At 39.5% G+C, this 27,295-nt stretch overlaps 1 protein-coding gene across 4 annotated transcripts in view; it reads right to left on the bottom strand.

Annotated features, from left to right (window-relative positions):
• Positions 1-27,295, bottom strand: part of CSMD3 (CUB and Sushi multiple domains 3) — a 568,382-nt gene that overhangs the window by 150,405 nt on the left and 390,682 nt on the right. For all 4 annotated transcript variants that reach the window (XR_014513736.1, XM_083450329.1, XM_083450330.1 and 1 more), the window contains 6 exons: positions 24,155-24,324; positions 20,912-21,068; positions 20,203-20,394; positions 17,632-17,758; positions 15,550-15,752; positions 5,799-5,990 (listed from right to left, as the gene is read on the bottom strand). Coding sequence is in view for 3 of the 4 variants with exons in the window: in XM_083450329.1 (XP_083306455.1) it covers positions 5,799-5,990; positions 15,550-15,752; positions 17,632-17,758; positions 20,203-20,394; positions 20,912-21,068; positions 24,155-24,324 (1,041 nt within the window). In the remaining variant the exon portion in view is untranslated. The remainder of the gene's footprint in view (positions 1-5,798; positions 5,991-15,549; positions 15,753-17,631; positions 17,759-20,202; positions 20,395-20,911; positions 21,069-24,154; positions 24,325-27,295) is intronic.

Genomic DNA, 27,295 nt, shown 5'->3' with positions numbered 1-27,295 from the left:
TATAGCTGTGTATAAGACAATTTTATGATTGATGCAAACTCATCAGAAACAAATATGTTATATTGGAATTAGCATAGTAGTTGTTCATTTTTATAGACACTTTGTATAGAACGTGAAGTATGGATATTTAACTAAGAACAAAAAGTCCTAATCTAGTGACCTGTGTGTGTGTGTGTGTGTGTGTGTGTGTGTGCAGACAGGTTTTGAACACCCAGTTTCTTTTACTAAACAGCATCTCCCCTACACAATGTCAGAACTCAAGGCTATATCAGATCTTGAACAAGTAACCTGAAGCTTATCAGCCAGGATTTAGGCAGTGTGCCACCGTCAAACTCTGGGTAAAGGGGGGAGGGGACTACAGTGAGACTAGTACCAGCCCAAGAATGCCAGTCAAATATGCTTCTTCTTTTACAGGTACATCTTTCTCTTTTTTTTAAAAAAAAAAATGAAGTATATTATAAAATAATCAGTTACTAATAAAACATGTTATTAGCTACACATTGAAACATTGAAACCAATACATATTTCAAAATGTTAAGGGTTATATATTTGTTATACAGTGGTACCTCGGGTTACATACGCTTCAGGTTACAGATGCTTCAGGTTACAGACTCTGCTAACCCAGAAATAGTACCTCAGGTTAGGAACTTTGCTTCAGGATAAGAACAGAAATTGTGCTCCAGCGGCGCGGCTGCAGCGGGAGGCCCCATTGGCTAAAGTGGTGCTTCAGGTTAAGAACAGTTTCAGCTTAAGAACGGACCTCTGGAACGAATTAAGTACTTAACCCGAGGTACCACTGTAATAATCATTTAAAGTGAAAAGGGGGTAACCAAAAGACAAACAAGAAATGAAAACAAACAAGCAAAATCTAATAGCAAAAAGTATGTCATTCATATATATATATATATATATATATATATATATATATATGTATATATATGAGAGATAATAAATATATGGACCAATTGGTGAATTACAATAAAGGGGTAAGGTCAGCTAATATTTGGTGACCTGTATAAAAGCTACTGGTTTAGGTTTCATCACTAGCCTTTATATGCCAGGATGCCAGACAGTAGCAGGGAAGATTTGTGAGTTCCCCTGTAGGTGTTAACTATCCCTGCTCATTGATGGTCCTAATGCTTACTGCTAATTCAGGTAAACCTGAACAGGTCTACATGCAGCCACTGGGAGAGATCACCAGGGGGTTTGGGCTGGGTGTTCATCAGTATGTGGATTATAGCCAGCTCTACCTCTCTTTCAAATTGGAACCAGTGAAGGCGGTGAAGGTCCTGTGTGAGTGTCTGGAGGCAGTTGGAGGATGGATGATGGCTAACAGATCGAGGTTGAATCCTGACAAGACAGAAGTACTGTTTTTGGGGGACAGGAGGCGGGTGGGTGTGGGGGACTCCCTGGTCCTGTATGGGGTAACTGTGCCCCTGAAGGACCAGGTGCGCAGACTGGGAGTCATTCTGGACTCACAGCTGTCCATGGAGGCACAGATCAATTCTGTGTCCAGGGCAGCTGTTTATCAGCTCCATCTGGTACGCAGGCTTGGACCCTACCTGCCTGCAGACTGTCTCGCCAGAGTGGTGCATGCTCTGATTATCTCTCACTTGGACTACTGCAATGCGCTCCATGTGGGGCTACCTTTGAAGGTGACCCGGAAACTACAATTAATCCAGAATGCGGCAGCTAGACTGGTGACTGGGAGCGACCACCGAGACCATATAACACCAGTCTTGAAAGACCTACACTGGCTCCCAGTACGATTCCGAGCACAAGTGTTGGTGCTGACCTTTAAGCCCTAAACGGCCTCGGTCCAGTATACCTGTAGGAGCATCTCCACCTCCATCATTCAGCCCGGACGCTGAGGTCTAGCGCCGAGGGCCTTCTGGCGGTTCCCTCACTGCGAGAAGCCAGGTTACAGGGAACCAGGCAGAGGGCCTTCTCGGTAGTGGCGCCCACCCTGTGGAACACCTCCTACCAGATGTCAAAGAGAAAAATAACTACCAAACGTTTAGAAGACTTCTAAAGGCAGCCCTGTTTAGGGAAGCTTTTAATGTTTAATAGGTTATTGTATTTTAGTGTTTTGTTGGAAGCTGCCCAGAGTGGCTGGGGAAATCCAGCCAGATGGGTGAGGTATAAATAATAATAATAAATAATAATAATAATAATAATAATAATAATAATAATAATAATAATTATTAACAGTTCCACAAAGTAAGTTTAACTCTTTCTGTCCCTAACATGGTTCCAAGAATAAGTGCTGAAGCTGCTGTTTATATCTCAATGGGCACCAGTTAACACAATTAATGTCACATGCCTCTCCAAAGACTCTTAAGTAAGTTTAGCAGTCATAGAACACAAAGAGATGTTATACTGTGGATCAGTAATTGGTTCAGCAGCAGGAAGTAGGAATAAATGAATAGTTCTCCCAATGGAGGGATGTAGAAAGAGTATCAATATTGGGAACTGTGCTTTTAAAGCTGTTCATCAACAATCAAGAGTTAGGGGTGAGCAATGAGGTGGCCAAGTTTGCTGACAATACTAAATTGTCCAGGGTCATCAGAACAAAAAGGGATTGTGAAGAGCTCCAAAAGACCTGTGCAGGCTGAGTTAACGGGCAGCAAAATAGCAAATGCAATTCAATGGAAACAAGTGTGAACTGATACATACAGAAACAAAACAGTAATAATAATCCTAATTTCACATATAAAATCATGGGATCTGAACTCAAGGTGACTAACCAGGAATGAGACATCGGGGTCATAGTAGAGAGCTTAATAAAGATGTGGACCTAGTGTGTGGCAACCTTGGAGAAGGCAAATTCTATGCTAGGGATCATTATGAAATGAATTCAAAAGCAAAACTAATGATACCATAGTTCCAGTATACAAATAGATGGTGCAACTATATTTGGAACATTGTATACAGTTCTGATCACGTCACCTGAAAACGGATATTGTTGGGAAACGTTCCAGAAAAGGGCAACCAAATTGCTCCCCTAAGAAGCAAGTTTACAGTATCTGGGGCTTTTAAGTTTACAGAAGATGGGATTAAGAGGAGACACAAGCGAAGTGTATAAAATGACTCATGGTATAGAGAACGTGGATAGAGAATTTCTTTTACTCCATCTCCCATAGAACTCGTTGCCATCCAAGGAAACTGAATGTTGGGAGAATCAGGAAGTACTTCTTCACACAGCACATAGCTAAATTATACAAATTGCTGCCACCAGAGGCAATTGCCCCCCAACCTCCAGTCTGGGTGACCATGTGTGTGTGGTGTCTTGTTTGTATAACTGGGAATGAAGAATCTTGTACCTGTGTGTGAGTGGAATCAGTGCGATCGGTGGTGGTGGACCCCCCCCCCCAAAGAAAGCTCAACAACTTTTTGAGGAATATGGAAAGCCTATTTGTACCTACATTGCGCTGATCAATTTGAAAGTATAATATAATAAAGTGGCATGCCTATGCTTCAGCAGCCTTTGATTTTCACAGGTGCATATTTTAAGTTGTACTATTGTAGGTTGAACATGTGCTGAATAATTACCACCCACAAAATTCAAAAAATACTTTTATATATTCAAAGGCTGTTTGCTTTTTTTTTAAGGATTTGACCAATCCTAAAGCTTCAATATTACCAAATAAATGTTTGGGATGAAGTGGCTAAAATACTGCGCCAACACACTCTTTCATAAAAACATGTATCTAAACAGATGCTGCAAATCCATTGTTCAAACGGATTAAAATGAGATAGCCTGGTGGAAATACATAGAATGGAGTAAAGCACTCATGCATTTTAATTTTAACTGGCAGAACATGATGTGAATTTCTGGGTGTCTTTGATTTAATTATTTTTGTTTAATGTCTTTTTTTACGTAATAAAACCCAAAGGGAAAAAAAGCAGAGTTCCATTAACGTCTTTGTTGTGTGTTGGTGTTGTTTTTAAACACATCTGGGGGTAATCATATTTTCCAGATCTTCACAGAAAACAAAGCTGTTAGATGTTTGCCCATCCCAGAACAATCTGATCTCCCATATTAAATATTTACAAAAATGTCACAACGAATTTCTCTCACAGAAATTCTAATAAGGCAAAATGATCAATTTTCACTAAAAAACATTTTTTATAAAGATCTGTGTTTCAGCAACTAACAAACCAGCTCCTTTTGCAAATGATTGTATAATTCCATCAGTATGAAAACAACAACAACAACAACAACAACAACAACAACAACAACAAAGCTCTACAAGAAAGAGACTTTGCAGAAATATTTTAGTGGGTGAAAAAAACTGGTACTAAGAATGAACATCTTTAAAATACATTTTTCTCTGTTAAAAAAAAACCTGCAAGCTTCCATTGTTTTTAAGATCCAAAGAGACATGGGCATGAAAGCCCATGCACCAGAGCTCTCAGGATGTCCCTTCCCAACTAGAAGACTTCATGGCGTTCCTAAAGCTGTTTTTGTCATGACCCCAGAGTGCAGCAGCAACCAAGATTTGAAGCTGCAGAGTCTCTAGCTAAGGAGTCAGTCCATTTCCAGGCCTCTAAGTCTGCTGCTGGAGGTTAGGAAACTAAAGTTGATGAACATGAGCTGGTGAGAACCTAGATCAGGGGTCAGCAACCTTTTTCAGCCGTGGGCCGGTCCACTGTCCCTCAGACCGTGTGGTGGGCTGGACTATATTTTGAAAAATATATATGAGTGAATTCCTATGCCCCACAAATAACCCAGAGATGCATTTTAAATAAAAACACACATTCTACTCTTGTAAAAACACCAGGCAGGCCCCACAAATAACCCAGAGATGCATATTAAATAAAAGGACATATTCTACTCATGAAAAACACACTGATTCCCGGACAGTCCACGGGCCAGATTGAGAAGTCGATTGGGCTGGATCTGGCCCCCGGGCCTTAAGTTGCCTATCCCTGACCTAGATCCTCACAGGAACCTTCTGTTGAGATTGAGGAACCATATGCCACCTTCAGGCTGTTGCAAGCCTAACAACACAGGAAATATGCCAGGCAGGGTCTCTAGAGGAGCCTGGGAGAGGTAGACTAGGGGCAGAAGTTGAAAAAGGTTTAGTTTGCTCTCAACCTTCATGGAGTAAGTTGCCTGCTTGAAACTATATTGGGCCTGAAACTCCTGACCTGCCTTATCTGTGGGATCTGGCTGTGAAAACATTCTGCCATTCTGTCACAAAAATGGGGATAGTCTCTCTTCCTCTCCTCTTCCCCTCAAAAAAAGTGTCAAAAGGTGAAAAAAATTAGATTTTTATTCTTTCATGAAAAATTATACAACATCCTTCCATTGCAGAAACATTGCAGATTATTCCAACTGGAGTAATTGCTCCTAACACACTTCCAGTGTAGCCACTCTTCATTGGAATCAATAGCTTATTCTGTGTCTCCCAAAAGACAAAGAGACTCCTTAACTCAGGAGACAAAGAAGAAATTCTGCTTCTGATCAAGACTAGCTACACTGAAAACACATTAGGTGTAATGACTATAATTGGGAGTGCTTTTATGACAAACCTACAATTTTCTTCAGCACCTATTGAGCTTCTCATCTTTGGTCTCTTTGTGGTGCTGTCCTCTTTCCTTTCCTCCTGCAAGAAATCTACTCTCTTCAAAAGGTAAAACACCATCCTATTGAGGACTACTGAGCTGCCCTGGTATCTGTGCTTAATTCAACGTTAACAATAAGCTATTGACTTTTGGCTTTGTGGCTGTGTAACTATAACATGTTTCCAAAGTCAGAAAAGCAGTTGCGTCTTCCCTTGGTTTCTGCATACCTATACAGACTGGTGGGTTGGGCTGCCAGAAGTACCGATTTTCTACCTGAATGCAGGTTATTCTTTCATCTCCTTGCAACTCATAGCCAGGGTCACACTGAAAAATGACGGTGTCTCCAGGTTCTCTCCCATCCCCATTTCGGGTTCCGTTCATGGGGACTCCAGGATCACGGCATGCTGTGGCTACAGAACCTAGGAGGAAGGCAAAAATATCACTTTTTGATTCATAACAAGTTGCACTGTACAGATGTTTTAAGAAAAGACTATTTAATGGCTCATGCAAGCCAATGAGATGTTTAGGCCTCTTTTCTTTGGGGAAATATATTGTCCACTAAAATGATTATTATATGCAATTATTTCTTTTATTTGCCATCTGTTTTGATTACTGACTGTAATCACGTTTCATCAGACTTAATGTAGCATTTCAATGCATAGAATGAAATATGCCAGTAAAAGAGATCTGCTGAACTAGTTACACTAACGTGTGTGTTTTTATTTGTTTTTAAAAAGATAAAAATCAAAGAAGGAACTCAAATAATGCCAGTTAAATTGATGACATTTTACTTAACCAGGTGTACCAAAAATTGCCACACGATGGGTGAAGTGGTTTACCTCCCCCCCTTTCATATAGCTTGCAACAAACTCATAGATAATTCATCATTTTAACAATGCCTATTTGGAATTAATGTGTTTTATCCAACAAGTTGTCAGTGCAATGACTTCTGCTTGTGCAAAATAACTTTTTTCTCCTCTCCCCATGCCTTTCCCACTCTGCTAATATTTTCTGAGGGTTTCCCAAACCTTCTAGAGCACATTTAGGGAGGGCATAGAGTGTGTGCAGGGACAAGACAGCAGAGGAAGTTCCATTACCAATGTGAAAGTTTTTGTGCTAGTGGGATGAGTTTGTTGGAAATAACCCAATGGGATTAAGAGCCATGCATCCCAGCAGCAAAAGAGACTTAGTAGCATTCAGCAGTAACTTTGACATTTTACTCTGAGCCAAAGCTTATGATTAAAATATTCTGTAAGCATTCAAATACAAAGATTTCTGCTTCCCTTGGAAAAAAAACTTGACAGATTAAATTGCATTATACATTTTCTTTTCATTGAATCAGCATGCTTGCACTTTTCACTTAGGACCTGTCAATACTGACCAAAAAAAGGATTTAGCCATCAGCCACTTGTTTACTTGTTTGTTTCCCAGGAAAAAGCCAGAGCTGGCAAAAGAAAAGGCAAAACAGTAACTCAAACTGAATATGAGATCACAAAAAAAGAACTCAAACAAAGAATTAACTAAATTAGACTTTGGGCAAGATCACTTGACAGGCAGTTTGGAAAATATTCTTTTCATTGTATTCAGGAGACTAGCATCAGGCAAATGCTTGGGTGTTGAATACCAGTATTTGGTACATTTGCAGTTGTCTGTGGAAACATTCCATAGTCTGAACCTACCCTCTGCAAAATGTGCCTACCTTGTGAAAATATCTCCTATGGAGATCAGGCAGACTCTAAATTTGGGATTTTTCAGTTGATAGCTGAAAATGTACAGTCATACCTCGGGTTGAATGCGCTTCGGGTTGAGCACGTTCGAGTTGCGCTCTGCGGCAACCAGGAAGTACTGGAGCGTGTTACTTCCAGGTTTCGCCACTTGTGCATGTGCAGATGTTCAAAATGACGTCACGTGCATGCGCAGAAGCGGCGAAAAGTTACGCGCGCATGTGCAGACGTGCCATTGCTAGTTACGTTTCCTTCTAAATGCTAACGGGGCTCCGGAACGGATCCCGTTCATATCTAGAGGTACCACTGTACTTGTTTTCCTGGGCATTAATTCCCAGAGTTCCTGATTAATATGATTGGTATATTTATTTTATTGAACTGATTTTATTGTGACATTCTGGTTTTATTTGTTTATAAACTATTTTGCTATTTCTTTGCAAAATAAAGGTGGCATCTACATTATTTTAAATAAGAAAAGGTAACATAAGTTTGGTTTCTTCTGTGTCATTGAACAAATGAGACAAGAGCAAAATGGCCTATAATCACGAACACTTTCCATAAACACTTTTACCAAAAATTCTTTTACCAAGACAAAAGCAGCCTTCTTTGTGGACTAGCCAAATATTATAGAGATCATACTGGTGCTAACTGACCACATGGTGTTTCCAGGAGGACATGAGACTAATGTTAAAAACTAATAGATTATTGACACTACTGTACACAAGACTTAGAACAATTGTCTTCCTTGTTCAGTTGCTCAAAGCTGGTTTTCTACTATATTTAATTACATTTCCCCTTCTTTCAAAATTACTGTTCTCCAACAAAATATTAGATCTTGCTTTAATCTTCCCTTTTCCTCATGTTTCATAGTTTGTGCATTGTATTGTTCTCATTCTCTCATATCTAGCCTTCATGAGTTCCTATTTTGTGTTCACTACCCTAAATTCATACTGGAATGTAGGTTGCATCCCATTGTTTCTATTAGTTTCTATTAGTTATCTAAAACACCTCTTTCATTGCTTTCCGTGAAAATTGGTAGAGTATGCACAAATTTCAACAAAGATAAAGTCTCTTATAACCTTGCAATGAGACCTGCAATGCAGTCTTGAAAGAAAGCTGCAAAGCGCAGAAAACGCAACCCTTTATAAATGTGCATATGTGTGCCTGATATTGTATTGCATTTTAACTTGTTATTGAAATACTTAACCTATCATTCAGCTAACTTTTTTGATGTATACTAGGGTGCCTATAAATTGACACAGAGCTTGTTATCAAGCATGGTTATCTCAAAGATTATATTTCCTGCTCCCTGGCACTGAAGATCTCTGCTCTCTGAATTATGGAATGATTTCCATGAACAAACATGCTCTATTTTGAAATCTTTAAGATAATATTTTAGTTTCCTGTTAATTGTGTTGCTTCTCAGAGCAACTTGCTCAATGGAAGCTGTCCTCGCTGTCTTCTGCTTTGTGCTCTTCTACAAGATTAGAAGATGGGAGTCCTATTGTGTCTCATGTCGAGATGAAGTGGCTAAAGTTCAAAGTACAGTATATGTGTGATTTCTCTTCAAGAGGCCAGCCCCGGAATCCTAGTTCTCTGGTTGTATTGCACAGATTATAGTCACAATGGAAACACTTCCCACTCAAAGAAGTTACCAAAATTAAGACAAATGCAAATAGTAAAGAGCCACTTGTAAATTTTGGAATGTAACCAGACTTTTCTGGATATCAGGTTCAACAACTTTTTGTGCCCGGATTTTTACCTCTTGAAATATAGCAACCCTATAAATGGACCATATCTCTTGGATTAATGTGTGGGTCAGAGGATGCTGGACTAGCTGGCCTTAAGGCCTGATCCATCATGATTCCATTTAGGTACTTAAAGGTAAAGGTAAAGGTACCCCTGCCCGTACGGGCCAGTCTTGACAGACTCTAGGGTTGTGCGCCCATCTCACTCAAAGAGGCCAAGGGCCAGCGCTGTCCGAAGACACTTCCGGGTCACGTGGCCAGCGTGACAAGCTGCATCTGGCGAGCCAGAGCCGCACACGGAAACGCCGTTTACCTTCCCGCTAGTAAGCTGTCCCTATTTATCTACTTGCACCCGGAGGTGCTTTCGAACTGCTAGGTTGGCAGGCGCTGGGACTGAACAGCGGGAGCACACCCCGCCGCGAGGATTCGAACTGCCGACCTTTCGATCGGCAAGCCCTAGGCGCTGAGGCTTTTACCCACAGCGCCACCCGCGTCCCATTTAGGTACTTACTGGAGAAATAAGCTTTCAAGGGAAACTTGGTCCCTACAGAATCATCTGGTTTCACCTCGGGTAAAACCACTATTCCTGCCTTCTTATTTGAATACCCATAAGTGCTAACAAGACTAAGAATCAAAAGATCAAGATTAAAATGGTGCACATCCAGCAGAATAAAGTAAAGTATTGCAGCAAGTTTAAAAATACACAATTCCTTTAAATTTAAAAGCTAAGCAAACTTGTCCTTTTCCTTTCCTAGTCTGTATCTAGTTTGTACTTCTAGTTTTGATTTGTTTACTTGCAGTCAGAATAACTGCAAAAGGTATTCAAAATGCTTTTCCACAGTGGAATTAATAATTCCCTGCATTTTCTGGGGTTGCCTCACCTAATACATCTTAGAAGCACATTTGCTTTCCTTGTAGCTATTTCACATTCATGATTCATCATCATTCTGTGATGAATAAATCCCCAGGTCCCTCTCTTCTACCATCTTCAAAATGTCTGTTTCAAGCAGACTGGCGGTGTTAGCTTCATATTAGTCTCCAAATGCATTTTTTCCTATACTTTATACTATCTAGTTTCATTCCTTTTCAATTACTGCATTCCGTGAAGTTATATAGTACGGCTGAATCTTTCTATCCTCTCTGTTTCACCAATGCCTCCCAACTTTGTACCATTAGCAATTTTCATGAATTCATTCCTTTATCCATTGCCAAGGTCATTAAATGGAAATATTAAATTAAATGTTTCCCAAGACTAATTTACAATCATTCCACTTGTAAATGTTCTGCAGTTTGCTTCAGCACCATTTCTTCCTCTCAGTGAATTTTTCATTTTATTATCCCCCTCCCCACCCATTTTAATATTTTCTAGCTACTGCAGTTAAAATCCTCAGCATGCTTGAGAGCTTATACTTGTATTGGTCCCAGTACCAATCTGGATGGAACAGCGGCAGGAATATGGGAGACCTGACTGGGTCAACACTGAATCTCTATTAAGCACCCATGCAGTTAGAATGGTTGAGAAGGAATCTAAATCAGCCCTCCATTTCTTCTTACTAGTTTAACTTCTTCCTGGGCTCTGAAAAGAAGCAGCTTCAATTGGGTGGGAAATACTTTTTAAAAGTGATTTCAGGGGCAAAAGGGAGGGGAAAGTAAGCTTCTCTCTTATATCCACCCAGACTGCAATTTAACTCTCCCTTCCCTTATATTCTGAATAGCCCAGATTGGGCCATACTATCTCAAATCTCCTTTAATCCTCAAGGAAACTTCATTTTGGATAGGTAGGCCATAATATTTATCCGTCACTCTCCCCTTTCTCACACTCATACTCACAAACACAGATGCACACATCTGCCTCTCTAGTTCATGTAAAGCCACTTGCTTTCCAATTAAGTACGATGATAGAAACCCAGTTCAGTATACCATATTTTTCGTTCTATAAGACGCACCAGACCACAAGACGCACCTAGTTTTTGGAGGAGGGAAACAAGAAAAAAAATATTCTGAATCTCAGAAGCCAGAACAGCAAGAGGGATCCCTCTTGCTGTTCTGGCTTCTTGGATAGCTGCGCAGCCTGCATTCACTCCATAAGACGCACACACATTTCCCCTTACTTTTTAGGAGGGAAAAAGTGAGTCTCATAGAGCAAAAAATACGGTATATCTATCCATCTCCCTAGTTCACTTTGCACTATTAGCTAATGATGTACATCAGATCTGGATAAATCCTTAGCCAAAATGGGAGTGCCTCAGAGGGATCTGGGGCTTGTCAGAGGTCAAGCAAGACCTGCAAGGAGCAGCACAAGTCAAACGGGGGAGGGGGGAATCTGTATGCAAGCATCTGTTAAAAGCCAAAGTAATGAATCTAATAAAGCCAAGTGAGCAGAACCTCAGTCTTCAGAAGCAACATGTCCCTGAACTCAAGCTGCTTCAAAAGTAACTTGGGTACTGCCCTGCTCATGGGTTTTCTGGAGGGATTTGCTTGGCCATTCTGCAAAACTGACTAGAAGAACATTCTCTCTGATTACCTGGGGTTTTTCTTAAGTTAAAGGCTCAATCAGAAAAGTTGTAAGGAATATAAAGACCATGGAGACTCTTGACTTGCTAAATGAAGTTCAAGTATTGACACATTTGCATAAGGTGTCTTTAATTGTCCAATTTGACCTGGGGTTTCGGCTAACCTATCAGGGAAAGGGACCCTTTGTTTACCTAGAAAGCCTGAAACCACTCAACAATTGGTACCACGAATCCTGGTGAAAAACTGCTGTACAGCTAGGATCACATGTGTAGATATATATACCAGCAAAGGGAAACTAGGATACATGCAATAATCCAAATCTTCAAAGAATTTTGACTGTCAACAATTCAAAGCCATTGAATCTTACCAATGATTACTACGGTGACATTCTGACTATCTTGCATGCCATTTAGATCAGATGTCAACTTTAAAAGAATTTAATGAAAGAGAGAAGATTAACGAAAGAGAAAGGATTAATGAGAAAGATAAAGAGAATCTCTCGGAAATTGAGTGTACGAGTATTTCCACCCTTTGATATTGTGATTCTGCATTTGGGTCAGATAAAAAGCATTTTTTTGTGGTTTAATAAAATATAGTTTCGCGTCATCAAAAAGAAGTGTGAGGATCTAGAATGATTTCAATTTGATGGTATGAAAAGGCCAACTAATATATCAGACTGACTAATTTTATCTTGAAAGTGGAAAAAATAATAATCTCAGAGATGTGGTATATATTTTTATATTTCTTTAATAAGACCACTAGCAAATTTATCTGACTCCGAGAACAGCTAGTTCATACACTCAGCATTAGGATTTGGCTTTTAAAGCCAACACTCAGAAAATTGTCACGGGAACAAAGACATTGTCAGCGCTGACCTTATATAGACCAATTGTTACATTCATTTTGATGTGAAACACTCACTATAAAGCAAAAGGACATTGCTTGGTTTCGTCTGAAAAACTGGCACTGCCTGAATGCTCTGGTACTGTAGTAGCACAAATGGAACTTTTTATAGTAGGCATGGGGAACCTTCTTTTTAATCAATGGCCACTTCTCCTTCAAAGTAGTCTGTCGAGGTCCACATTCCAGCAGTGAATGGGGCTGATGTCAAAGGTGGATAGGGCATCCCCTTATTCTCTTTTCATATCCTTTCTTTATATATCTCTGCATTACCCTTCTCCCTTTTGATATTTCTGCCACCCCCTTGTCTCTCATTTTACCCACCTTGCCACCCACCTGAAATTAAGACAAATTTGGCATAAAATTAGGACATGGGATGCACATGTGATTTTGGGGCCATCAATATGGAGTAGTCTGTCCAGTTCCAGGTGCCACAATTTAAAAAGGATATTGGCAAACTAGAACATGTGCAGAGGGCAATTAAAATGGGCGAGCCTTCTGAGGAATGGCTGAGGGAGTTTGTTTAGCCTGAATAAGAGGAGATATAATAACCCTCTTCAAATATCTAAAGAATTGTCACATGGAAGATGGAGCAAGCTTGGTTTCTCCTGCTCAGAGGGTAAGGCTTGAATAATGGCTTCAAGGTACAAGAAGTTGTTGTTGTTTAGTCGTTTAGTCGTGTCCAACTCTTCGTGACCACATGGACCAGAGCACGCCAGGCACTCCTGTCCTTCACTGCCTCGCACAGTTTGGTTAGACTCATGGTGGCTTCGAGAACACTGTCCAACCATCTCATCCTGTCTAATCCCCTTCTCCTTGTGCCCTCCATCTTTCCCAGCATCAGGGTCTTTTCCAGGGAGTCTTCTCTTCTCATGAGGTGGCCAAAGTATTGGAGCCTCAGCTTCACGATCTGTCCTTCCAGTGAGCACTCAGGGCTGATTTCCTTCAGAATGGATAGGTTTGATCTTCTTGCAGTCCATGGGATTCTCAAGAGTCTCCTCCAGCACCATAATTCAAAAGCATCAATTCTTCGGCGATTAGCCTTCTTTATGGTTACAAGAAAGGACAATTCAAATAAACACCAGGGTGGACTTTCTGATGGTAAGAGCTGTTAGAAAGTGGAATGGACTCTCTTAGAAGGTGGTGGACTCTCCTTCATTGGATGTTTTAAGCAGAAGTAGGATGGCCACCTGTCATGGATGTTTTAGTTGATATGCCTGAATTGCAAGGGGTTGGACTAGATGGTCTTCAGGGTCCTTTCCAACGCTACAATTGTATGATCCTGTAACTGCCTTCCTCTGTTTTATAGCAACATATATAAACAAAAACCAAAAACATTTCACAAACAACAAACATTTTGGAGAAAGGAACTGGTCACTAGGAGTGACAAGGGTATTACAACCAGGGCACTGCATTTTATGCAGTAATCAGAGCAGCAAGTCAACCAACTACGCTGAGGAACAATTGTTCATTTAAAAAAAAAGAAGAAGAAAGAAGGCAAAATTCTAGTTTGAGAACAACAGTCTACATTAGTCTCACTCCTGCCATATACATTTATGAGGGAAATTGTGTGGGGAAGGAACAATACAATATTGTCTGTCTGGCAAAAGGTCATTTGTTTTGCATCTGAGAACATGGATATGACTTTTTTTAAAGGGCATGTTCTTTCCCTCTCCTCATTTAGAATTAAAACAGTGAACAGAGAGTGCTCACAATTGTTGTGTGTCCTTGCCCTAGAGGAACCCAAACCTATTGGGTGTTGTCCCCCACCCCCCACCCACCCCCCTAGAGACATCAAGATCTTCTTGGGCTCTCAGTAGCCCTTTTCTTCATGTGAAGCAGACATTTGAAAATAAATGACTGCATTTCATATTTAAGAGAGAAGGCAGCTTGCAATTTAAAAATTGACATTCATAGCAAGAGCGTTGCAAAAATACAGATATCTCCACATCAGTAAAAACTATTAGGAATCTACTCAGCTACCAGTCACAGATTAAAGATAACAGTACTCAAGATCTGTGGCAGCTAAAGCAGCCAAGAAAACCCACTATAAAATTATGTTGAGCTTTTACTGTTGTAGCAGTCGAGATCTCTAATTTATTTAAAATCACAAATCGGATTCTATGACATATTATATTTCAGGAAGCAGTGTACTCCCTGTGACATTCTGTGTGCGCACAAAGGATTTTCAGAGCAATCCTTTCCCTTGGGGGAAAAATCAGCAAAGATTTTAAAAGCACTATTAAAACGCATGGAGAAATAATAAATTTGTCAACTAGTACTTAAAAGACAACAGAAAGAACACCAAGTAAACTTTCCTGAAGAGCAAATTCCTCAAGCAGGTAGCACAACTGAAAAAGTCCTCTCTCAAGAAGTTACCTGCCTCACCTTTGGTCTGTGTTTCTCAAACTTGGGTCCCGAGCTGTTGTTGGACTACAGCTCCCATCATCCCTTACTACTAGACCTGCTAGCTAGGGATGATGTGAGTTGTAGTCTAACAGCAGCTGGGTACCCAAGTTTGAGGAAAAACTGCCTTAGGTAGTAGGTGTACCTGCAAGACAGCCTTCAATATATGGTAATGTTGCTATGAAATAACCTTAAATCCCAGATAAAGCTTCAGTCACTTATTTAAATACATATTGTATAAGAATAATATTTAAATACATATTAATGTCCAAGAGACTACGCAGCAGAACTTTTCAATCTAATCACAAAGGCTTATGTAGGACAAAATAAAAATTTGTACAGGCATTGAACTCAAGGCCTTATAGAATTGAGACATGTCCAGGTATCACTTAACAGTGTTAATAATCAAAAATCTAGAAATATATAGAGATATAAATAAAAAGAGAGAACAAACATTGACATGGGAGAGCATTGTTCTTTAGCTGTCCATCTCATCTTCTATTTTCAAAAAAATATAAATGATTATTCATTTGTTCATATCTGTCACATTCCAAAAAAATGAAAGACAACATCTACTAACCTGTGGATTATTCTATATCAGCTTCTACCATCGACTTCAGAATGGGAAGAAACAAAATCTAGTCAAATGAGAACCACTCTACAGTAATATGCGTATATGAACTTACTTGAAAACTGAATGGCAAATCCAGATTTGCTGATATAGAAGTCTGTGTCAAACTGGATTGTAACTATGTTGAGAGTGCTGTGGATGCCTTCTGGAATCAGAGAGCCACTAATTTCTTTTAACAGCATATCGTTTTCAGGTGGACCATCCCAGACACGTAGAATATCATGTGATGCTTCAGTATCAAATGCTAGAAACTGGAGGCTGTTAACAACATCAGTGGTTTAACAATCCGCAGAACTTATAATTGCAAGAAAATATTTGCAACAAATGGTGCACTTCTCTACATGCCTGCTTAAAATTTCCCAATGAGCTGAATAGGGCTCGCTCCCAGGTGAGCAGCTATAGGACTGCAGCCAAAATTTATGTTCCCAAAAGTTAAAGCTTAGGCAGTGTAACCTTTGACTGCAAATAAACCATTGATGTCAAGGTCTAATTGCACTTAATTTATTTTTTAACACATATATGCAAGAATTCAAAACAAATTAATGAACAAAGATGTTAACTGTCCAAAGCCTTGCAACACAATGATTACAGAGGCTGCATTTGTAATGCCTTGCCAAATGTGTTTTGACTCTGAAGAGTCTTTCTCGGTGCCATCTATTTTGAGAGCATGCAAGATAATACACTATCTATGTAAAACCATACAGACGATAACATGTTGTAAAACCATACAAGGTTATTCAGCTATTACTGCATATTCCATTGACTACCGGCTGGATATTGTATTTGAATATAGTTTCATATATCCAAATTTGGATATAGTTTCATATATGGGATGCGGGTGGCACTGTGGGTTAAACCACTGTGTCGCTTGGGCTTGCCGATTGAACGGTTGGCAGTTCGAATCCCCGCAACGGGGTGAGCTCCCGTTGTTCAGTCCCAGCTTCTGACAACCTAGCAGTTCGAAAGCACGCAGTGCAAGTAGATAAATAGGTACTGCCCTGGCGGGAAGGTAAATGGTGTTTCCGTGCGCTGCTCTGGTTTCACCAGAAGCGGCTTAGTCATGCTGGCCACATGACCCGGAAAAACTGTCTGCAGAAGCGGACAAACGCTGGCTCACTCGACCTGTAAAGCGAGATGAGCGCCACAACCCCAGAGTCGTTCGCAACTGGACTTAATTGTCAGGGGTCCCTTTACCTTTTATAGTTTCATATTATTGCGTACATGCATTAAATAAATATATTAAGCGCATTTAGACCTTGACTTCAGTTCTTCATTTTTATCATGGCAGTTATTCTTGGACAATGTGATAAATTGTTGGGATCTGCATGAGACATTACTACGCAATGGAAGGACAGTGGTCCAGACACACCGTCACATCACATGTCAAATGAAAGTGAGATCTGATCCCCTCCCAGCAATATCCCACAGCAGCACCTTTTCCCACAATTCCCAAGGACAGTTGACACTGTTGCTGGAGCAGAGAGACATTCTACTTTCAGGGTGTGAAGATCTACTTCCCACCTGGACAGAGCTCAATAAAACCTCTAAGACATCCCAGTTAACTCTTCTGTACCTCTTTAACATCAGGTTATTAGAAGGTGACTGCCTGCAAACAATTTTTTTCTTTTTGGAATAGCTCTTTGGACTCGTTAATTATAATGTGAAGTGTGTTTTGTTCTGCTTTGTTTAAAAATAGATCTACAATTACAAAGGTGTGTTGTTGTTGTATTTTAAAAAAATGTTCTCTTTTAGCTTCCAAACCATTCAACTGCTTTAGCTTGGAAGTGCCTTGGAGACAGAATTATTAACACATAGAAAAATCGATGCAGGCTGCTCTGTTTACATGGGTTAGTGTGGAATCTAAGTTAAACTGATTAATGAATACTACTGAATTCTCTTTGCCCAGGACAAAGGCCCACTTGTCCAATGTACATCTAGGTCATCTTTATATGTTTGCTTCTGTAAGTGCATATAGCTGCTCGCAGAACTCAGGCTGTTACTTAAATACTGAGCAAAACTGAAAGTTAAAAAAGAAAAGAAAAGAAAAAAGCCCTTGGAATGCCAATGAAACTTTTACAGGCCATGTTTCTTATTTTCAAACTTTGGTTCTCCACAAAATAAGATCACATTGAAGTACCTGACAATGTTTCCTGGATCAACTTCAATCATCCACATACACCGCAGATTATTGTCATAAGGAAAAGGATAGCCTGGAGATAAGATTCTTCCTGAGGATTCTCCTTTAAAACGACCTCCACACTCAGCTAGTAAAAACAAATTAGAAAATTATTTCTGATAAAGTTTCTACTAATACCTTTTGTTTATGACAAATTATTTCTTATCTCACGTTCATTTATTTCACAGTTCATGACCAATTATTTTATGTTAGAGAGCTGGATACTAGTCAAAAATACTCTTGTCCTAATGTTATGAGATCAAATGTGAGGTCGAATTCCTAATAGTATGATTTTTATTATTTTAAAAAATGATTATTATAATTCAACCATTATCTGCATAGAATCAGATACTTTCTCTTTGGCATTAGAAGGAAGAGAATGGTTGTCTATCAGCCAAAATGTCTGTATAAGTGATGAGCCAAACATTCATTCCCATTAGTGTGAAAACATTTCCACTGTGTGAAAACGGAGAAGGGATTTCTGCTGTTTTCTTTGAGGGGATACAAAATTTCAGTCAAATTTCTTGAGGTTTAAGGGTTGGTTTGCCATACTCATGAACAAGTTGGTAGAGGGGCATCTCCACTCACCCTCATTTCTAAACCTTTAAAAAGTTTGTCATTTCTGTCCATTTTGCATTATCCTTATCATAAACTGTGACCTGTCTTCCTTTCGCCCAGATCACCAGGTAAATCATGCTAATTGTGTCATCTGTTTATCTTAGATCCCCTGCCTGAGGAAGAGTAAAAACAGAGTAGGAATTCTATCTTTTAGTTTGCAACTTTAATCTGTGGCACAATTTAGGGAGGCGGAAACTGCTACTGGGAATGAAACTGTCACCAAAGAGATGAAGGATCTTAGCGACAGGCGCAATTTCCATTCCGTTCGGTGGTGAGGAGGTAATAGGTAAACTTTCCCTCTCACAGGATGCATTTCTAGAAACAAACCTCCCTCTTCATGACGGTAATAAAAATAGCTACTGCTCAGAAGCTACACCAACCAAACTGGCTGAGTATGGTGTTGGAGAACCCCAGGACAACCATTCTGGAGAATTTAGCATCTACATCATGGTGGTCTACCTTGGGACTTCATGGCTTCCATGACAGTTATGGGGCTCTCTTTATTTATTATTGACAGAGCAAAGTATTCCTCAATTTGGTCTTTGCCCCAGGGCTTAGGAAGGATAATTTGGAAATAGGGAGAAGTTGACATAACTCCTTTGTTGTGGTCAGAGCACTTCCTTGTAAGGCTTGGTTTCATGTCCGCAGTTGTCCCTGAAGGACAGTCCTCTCCAGATATGTAATCCAGTGATTTGGTTACTAACTTATAAAGCCCTGAACAATTTAGGAACAGGTCACATGAAATAACACCTTTTCTCGTACAGACCTGCCTGCCCACTATGATTTTTAGAGGATACACTATAAGTTATGTTGTGGTCTGCAGAGATCAGCTCACGACAAGACCTTCTCCACAACAGTATCTGGCCTCTCTGTAAGGCACAGAGTCACCTACTGTGGTGAGCTTCCAGCCAATATTTACCCAAGTGTGTCCTGGCCTCTGATACCAGTAGAATGATTTCTACTATGGTAATTGTGAGATGCTGCTGCTGTTGTTGGGGTATTTTTTGAACTATTTTTGAGTTGCTGTTTTGTACTGAAAATTTTTATTGTACATCACCTTGGAGTTATTTTAAGAAGAGGAGATATAAAAATATTTTAAATAAAAAATGAAACTAAAACAACAGCTATGTCAGCAACCTATACAGCAAAGGAAGTGGTGCAGAGAGGTGTTTTTTCTCTGACTCAGGCACCTTAGAGCAGTGCTGAGCCAGCATGTTCTGGCACTTGAGGCAACTCTCCCCCCCCCTGCCACTCCTCTACAGATCTGGGCCTCTTACCCCCAAGCCCCTTCTGCTGCCACTGTGCCCACACTCACACTGCTGCATCCCACAGGCATGGCAGGGCCAGAGCCATGAGAGCAACCCATGAGGGCAGGGAGAGGATGGTGATGGAGGTGATCCCACAGTGGCCTGGGCACAGCAAAGGAGTGGGCCATCCCTGCCTCATGAAACCCCAGTATCCATCTTTTTTACAGGTTGCATGTATGTGTGTGTGCATTAAGAGCAGATTAAGAAGCTGGCCCTATACGCCATCATGATAGTTATAATTTGTAAGCTGCAGGACATCTGATTTTATAATCGAAAGGGTATCAATGCCCTAGTGTGCACCGACGTACACAAACACATTCGTATTGTGCCAACTCTTTTCCTAAGTACGGGAATCACCAATTGAAAAAGGTGACTTGACAAACCTCTCCGTGCTAAAGCAAGAGGTCAAAGCTGATGCTAAATCAGCACATCCAGGAAGACCTGTGCTCAGTACCTGTATTCTGTTTCTGCTGCACAGGTATAGTAACAGAGTAGTTAGACTGAGGCTGTGTAATCCAGGATCAAATCTCTGCTCAGCCACAAAGCTTGCTTGGTGACACTGGACCGGGATAAAGGCAAATGTTAAAGCTAAAGAAAAATCTACTACCGATACAAGATGGCAGAGGATAGTCCCATGCCCTTCTTTCTCCAGTCATGCACTTAAGAAGGCTGCTTCCATGAAGTGTGTAGCCAGGATTGCATCCATAAATGATGGTGCTGCCAGCAAAGTGGCCTTGATCACTTATCTTGTACCCAAATTGTGGCACACCTGGATCCTCACAATGAGAAAGTTCAAAACCTGTGAAAGAGGAGAAAATGGTAGTGTCACCAAACTAGGAAGTTTGCTGGAACATGATTCATCATTCATTTTAGAGGCGTGGGTGGGTGTGTATTTAAACCTAAATTATTTAATTTCTGTGCCATGAACATGCCAACAAAAAGAACATTCAAAACTGAAGTACAAATTGTTCTGCATTCAGTCTGATCTGTTTGTGGGGGCATTAGGCAATGTTGTCTCCTGAAAATGTCTCACACTTCCCGTGCATCTTCCCATCACTTTCCTTATTGTCCCCCTACCCCCCCAAAAAAACCTGTGTTACAGATAAAGTGGGTTTGCTGCACATGCGCTCCAAATCAACCATCATTGTGCAATTTGTATTTGACAGTATGTGACTGAATCCTGCCCCAAAACAACAATGTAGAAGTGTCTGTTATCCATTCAAAATGAGCTTGCATGCCCCATTCTCAGGATGAGGAACAGAGTAGTCATGGCTTTTCCATACCCTATCCCTTGTTCTACTTTCTGAAATACTTACTGGTATAAACAAGCTGAAAACCTTCATCTGTTCCCTCAGAATCTGAATTAAACTCAAGCCAAAGGTGATTTGAAGTACTGCTCAGTGTCAGTCCTCGCAGGGAAGCACCAGTGAATGCACCTAGCAAGTGTGCTGTATTATCCCTCCCATCATATATCTGTAAAACAAATTGGCCTTGCATAATTTAAATAGGCATAACGGAGAAACAGCAAAGTAAGTCCCATATTTCAATGAGGAAACAGATCGAGGCTGTTGCATCTCCTTATTACATGTTGGGCACAAGATATTTTTTAAACACTGTCTTCTTTTTAAGCTAAGTCAATTCAAAGAAAAAGAAAAACCCAAAACCTGCACAGGAGTAGCCAGGAACAGGGTTTCCATTTCAGCACAGAGTTTGCTTGTTTGTTTAATTCCTGCACTTGCTTTGCCACTGCCAATATTTTAATGTTAGCATCCATACACAGTAAGTGATAATTTGGTATACTCATTTCCACATCATGCAAAATAAATAAATAAATAAATAAATAAATAAATAAATAAATATACAAACAAGCAAACAAACAAACAAACAATCTCTTTCCAGTTGTGATATGAAAGCAGCCACTGAAGAATTTGACTAAATAAGGAGTTTTACAGATTGATATTGAAAGCAAACAAAAAAGATCACAATGGAACAAACAGACTAAGTGTGGCTGAAAGGTGGAAGGGCAACGTACATAATCTATATATAAATTGGAAGCCAAAAACATTCATTCATTCATTTAACTTCCTATCCTGAGCAGGTTTTCTCCACCTGCAGATACTCTTGAAACGGCACTTTGATGACAAAAACATTTCAAGACACAGTCTGTATTTAATAGCATTCAGCCAGTTTCAAATGCAGGTTTCATAACAGAAGTTGACATCTTCCATTTTTAGTTTATGGAGAATTAAAACTTCAGCTGGATTATCTATAGATGCTATATTTAATGCTTAGAATATTTAAGGAATACTTATATTTGCACTTGACTAAAATCTGAAGGAGCGTCTCCACCTCCATCGTTCTGCCCGGACACTGAGGTCCAGCTCCGAGGGCCTTCTGGCGGTTCCCTCACTGCAAGAGGCCAAGTTACAGGGAACCAGGCAGAGGGCCTTCTCGGCAGTGGCGCCCGCCCTGTGGAACACCCTCCCATCAGATGTCAAAGCGATAAACAACTACCTGACATTTAGAAGACATCTGAAGGCAGCCCTGTTCAGGGAAGTTTTTAATATGTGACATTTTAGTGTATTTTTCATCTTTGTTGGAAGCCTCCCAGAGTGGCTGGGGAAACCCAGCCAGATGGGCGGGGTACAAATACTAAATTATTATTATTATTATTATTATTATTATTATTATTATTTACATTTCATTTCTGACACAAAGTAAAAGACAAAGGATTAAAAGTTTATCTTGTACTTAAAAAAATACAAAACAAATATTTGGTATCAGCTTATATGAACATAAAAGTATTTTTCTCCTTATGGTGTGAACTGAAAACATTAAAAATTAATATGGTATGCTTCGTATTTATGTTATTTTATATCAAATGATTTCTTAAATATTGGAATAAGAAAAGAAAAGAAAACCCCACACATCTTAGGCTGCACTCCTATATTCATTTACCTGGAAGTAAGACCCACTGAACTCAATGGGAATTACGTCTGAGCAGATATGCATAGGACTGAATTATTAGCCTTGTTTTCACCTTTCCATTGAACATATGAGCACATGAAGCTGCCTAACACCAAATGAGACCATTAGTCTTCTAGCCTGCAGATGACACCAAATTATTCAGGTTGGTGAAAAACCAACTAGACCATGAAGAGATTCAAAAGAATTTCTCCATACTGGCTGAATGGGCAATACAATGGAAAATGAGATTCAGTGTTAGTAAGTGATGCACAAGGTGGAGATCTAAACCATACAATATCAATTGGCTGAAACAAATAATGCCACCAAACTTGCAACGGCTACCTAGCATGTAACAGAAACTAATTTGCCGTTATGTCCTCAGCTGAATTACAAAATAAGTGCAACTGCCCCCCTTCTCATTCTTGGCATGCATCTCAGCTGCAATCACCCTCCATCAATCCCATTTCCTTCCCACTCCCTTATCTAATGGTGCCTGTGGAGTCATTTCCCCAGGTTACCTATGAAAATCACCTTGTTCACTAAGAAGACTGGTTTCCTTTCAGCAGGTGGAAAACCCTGGAGCTGTTGCTCTTGTTCCCTGCTCATGGGTTTTCTGTAAGTATCTATTTGGCCATATTTGGACCAGAATGATGGACCAGATAGTCTTTCAGCCTGACCCAACAGGGCTCTTACAGTAATTACTTAAATAACAGTGAACCTGTGACCCTCCTAATGTTATGGAACTCTGACTCCTGTCAGCCCCAGCCAGCCTCTGTTCAGTAATGCAGAGAGTTGTACTCCGATAAAAATGGAAGGGCAATGAGCCCCACCGCAAAGCCTTTCACTGTGTGCAATTGAGACTGCATTATGAGTTTCAGTAGGATATGGAAGGAGACATTCTTGAGTGAAACACATATGTGACACTGTGCTAAGACACATGAAAATGATGTGGCCTAATAGCATTATAGCTTACCAATGAGAAGAAGAAAATAACTAAAAGTTAACAACAAACGAACAACAAAAACTAAATTGGCTTATGGACTTAATTTATGAATTTATCAGCTGATAAAGGCTATCTGTTAAATGGAAGAAGAAGATAAATTGTTTCTGAAATATTGTTACAATGGATGTAATGAAACATGTAGATGTTACATAGGTATTAATTTAACACATCAGTTGACTATAATCCCACTAGAATGTATTACTACTACTATTATTATTTATTATTTAATTATTATTATTTACTACTACAATTATTTATTTTAAATTGACATTCATCAAATTGCAAATAAATTTATTTGCAAATAAACATGAAAAAATACAAATACGGATTACTATTACTTGCCTACAAATATAAAATTGTTTTCAAGATCCATACTGGTGATTTAATAAATCAATAAACCAATAAACTAATTCCTGTAAACATAAGGTTATAGAAAAGTATGTAATGGTCCATATAATGATAATGGTGGTGATGTAAAGTTAGGTATCCACTCTAGTTAAATATTTGGTTGCCTTTAATACAGTGGGATAAACAGATGAATTATATATGTTTTGAGATAACAAATACATCAGCCCAAATCACAACGTACCTTAAGAACATCTGCTTGTGCTAAATGGAATGTTCTGGCAGATATGTTGATTCCTTTTCCTGCTTGCACTTGAATGCTGTAAATACATTCGTGGTTGTTTTCATAGTTGAGTGGGTAATTGGGGGACAGCAAAATTCCTTCATTATTTGTGGCAGAGGCTCCACATTCAGCTGTAAGTAAAACAGAATTCGAGGTATAGCTCAACAGAGAACATCAAACGTTTCACTTATGTGGGAAGTGTAAATACTATCAAATAGCATATCATATACATTTGCCGCTATCTAAAGTTCTGTGACAAAAATAAATGTTTGATTCTGATCTACGAGACACATTTTCCCTGTCTCTATATGTTTATGTACTAATTGTCATATTTGTACATTATTAGTCACACTAATTATTTAAACTTTCTGTTCTGAAATCTTTATCTCTGATTTTGTTGCTCCACTTGTATCACCTCTATTCATTTTCCCCAGACATTTCTGAAACAGGGCAATAACCCTGAAACAATGCCTTGGGAAATACTTATACAATCTTTGGAAGAATAAATCCTCTCCAGTGTTGATACAATAAAATGAAGCACAGTAGTGGGTGGAATAAATAACGACGGAAAACCAAGAGTTATTCAAAAGTGATCAATGTAATCAAAGGGAGCAAAAAGAAGTCTACCGAATAAAATAACAGAGGGAAACAAGTTCCATACAGAAACTGCATTAAGATTGAATGAAAGTTGTGAATACTTTATTAAAAACAAAGAAATCACATTGCAAGTGTAGTGTAACTACCGTATTTTTCGCTCTATAAGACACACCAGACCATAAGACGCACCTAGTTTTTGGAACAAGAAAAAAAAAAAATTTGAATCTCAGAAGCCAGAACAACAAGAGGGATCTCTGCGCAGTGAAAGCAACGATCCCTCTTGCTGTTCTGGCTTCTGGGATAGCTGCGCAGCCTGCATTCACTCCATAAGACGCACACACATTTCCCCTTACTTTTTAGGAGGGAAAAAGTGAGTCTTATAGAGCAAAAAATACGGTAAGTGATATGCATGGTCTAACCCACAATTAGAGAAAAGAGAAAAAGAGAAAGAGAAAGATAGAGGGAGGAAGGAAGGAAGGAAGGAAGGAAGGAAGGAAGGAAGGAAGGAAAATGGCAGGTTTTATCACCTTTAATAATCTTATTATGATGAGAGGCAATAAAAAGTTGGAATGAAAAAAGTCATTTCATCTACATTCATCACTAAGCCCAGGGTGACAATAGTACATTATGTTCTGGCAAAAACACCTAATCTACTCCAATCACGGAACTCTATCCTAATCATATTTACATGGAAGTCACTTTGATTAAATAATGTTTTGACGATCCTGGAACAAGCAACTGCCCCTTGCACATGAAATCATATCACCAATATTTAAACCTGGTTCCCCCTCTCATTTTTTCATCATGTACATATATGCAGACAGTAGAGCTAGGTCATAAATCAGCACAATCTCTGACTAACTGGAGTGTGAAACATTGTACCCCTTCTTCCTTACACTCTGTGGGCTGGTGTACAAAAGGAACTAGCCAGAACTGTAGAGTTGGAAGGTGGCATGAGGGTCATCTAGTCCAACCTCCTGCAATGCTGGAATCTTTTTGCCCAATGTGGGGCTCAAACCATGACCCCGAGATCAAGTTTCATGCTCTACTGACAGCGCTATCCCAGATCTTCGTATTTGGTAAGAGCTACAAAGAAACACCATTTGCAACACCTTCGTATACGGCTGCAATATTGCAGAGTGGTCTATATTTTATTTTATTTGAATAATCCCATGATATCTAAATTGAAATAACAACTGCAATGGTGAACTGCATTTCCATTTGTGCCATGCCTGGTTTCTGTGGTAGCTTCCACATTATCTCAAGACTCAATGTGCTTGTATGTGAGTGTAAAACTCGCAATAGATTCCTTGAAACAAAGGTTCCAGTACTGAAACTGAGCCGTACATTTCAAATATCTTTGATTAGTTCTCATAATGGAAGAAGCGTGAAAATCCAAAGCACCCTCTCCACTTACATATCCTGCAGTCCTTAAAGTGCCGGACACTCATAGCTTGAAAGTCAATGGCTCCAAAATATCAGAAGCTGTTTGAGGAATACTTGACATCTGCCTGGGTTTCTCAGTTGGCCTAGCCCTTGGGTTTATTGACTGCAGAAGAACTGCCCTTCCACTCTTTTCAAAAAGACTTAGTGAGCAAGATAATGGGTGATGGGTGTTATTAGGTAAGAAGGAAAGGAAGAGGAACACTTGTCCACCAACCACAGTGGCGGAAAGTTGGGTAGGTGAAGTGACAGGGTATGTCTGCAAAAGTATCTCTTTCTTTTGCAATTTCTGCATAATAAATTGTTGTTCAAAACCCCCAAACATTTCTACTGTAAGAGAGATTCAGCAGTGCAAGGAGAGATGGCAGTATTTTGAACATGCACTACTTTCTCATGGGGAAAAACTCAAATGAACATGTTATTTGGTTGACAGATCAACTTGAAATTTCAAAAAAACTATTGAGAATCCTGGCCCTGTTCCATATCACACATAGAAGAAGCTAAGTGATGCAGGAAGGCTGTAGGAACATATGGGCATCTTAATACTAGATAAAACTGCAGTACAAGGGTGACATTTCTCACGCCTAGGAAATTTGTTAGTAGAGCACAATCTCTTTTATCAAGTGCAATTCTCTATTCAGGAGCTTTAAATACATTTTAAATTAAGGAAGGATAAAATGTATCTGTGGGGTTTAATTAGGAAACTGTGTGGCAAAATTAAGATTTTACAATGTATAATGTTTTAATTTGCTTCTAAATTCTAAACCACTCAAAGAAAAAATCTTTATACAACACAACAATCCATTTCCTAAGAACCTCATTCATTATTCCAAACAAAGGGATGCTATTTTGAGAGATTAAGACAATTCCACCTCTTCTTATTGGTATAATCCCAATAAAGAAAGAATAGGTATGTCATACTTTCAGTGCCAGAACAAATGAGAAAAAATGTGGATAACTTAGATTTGGGATTCATGTTTGCTAAAATTTAAAAACGAAGGGTAGGATTCAGTATTGCACATTGGCAAATGTTGCATCTGCTGAAGTATTAAACTTTACCAG

The sequence above is a fragment of the Podarcis tiliguerta genome, assembly GCF_965153285.1.
Source record: "Podarcis tiliguerta genome assembly, chromosome: 7".
Classification (NCBI taxonomy): Eukaryota; Metazoa; Chordata; class Lepidosauria; order Squamata; family Lacertidae; genus Podarcis; species Podarcis tiliguerta.
The sequence above is the reverse complement of the archived record's forward strand: the minus strand, read 5'-3'. Positions and strand labels throughout refer to the sequence as shown.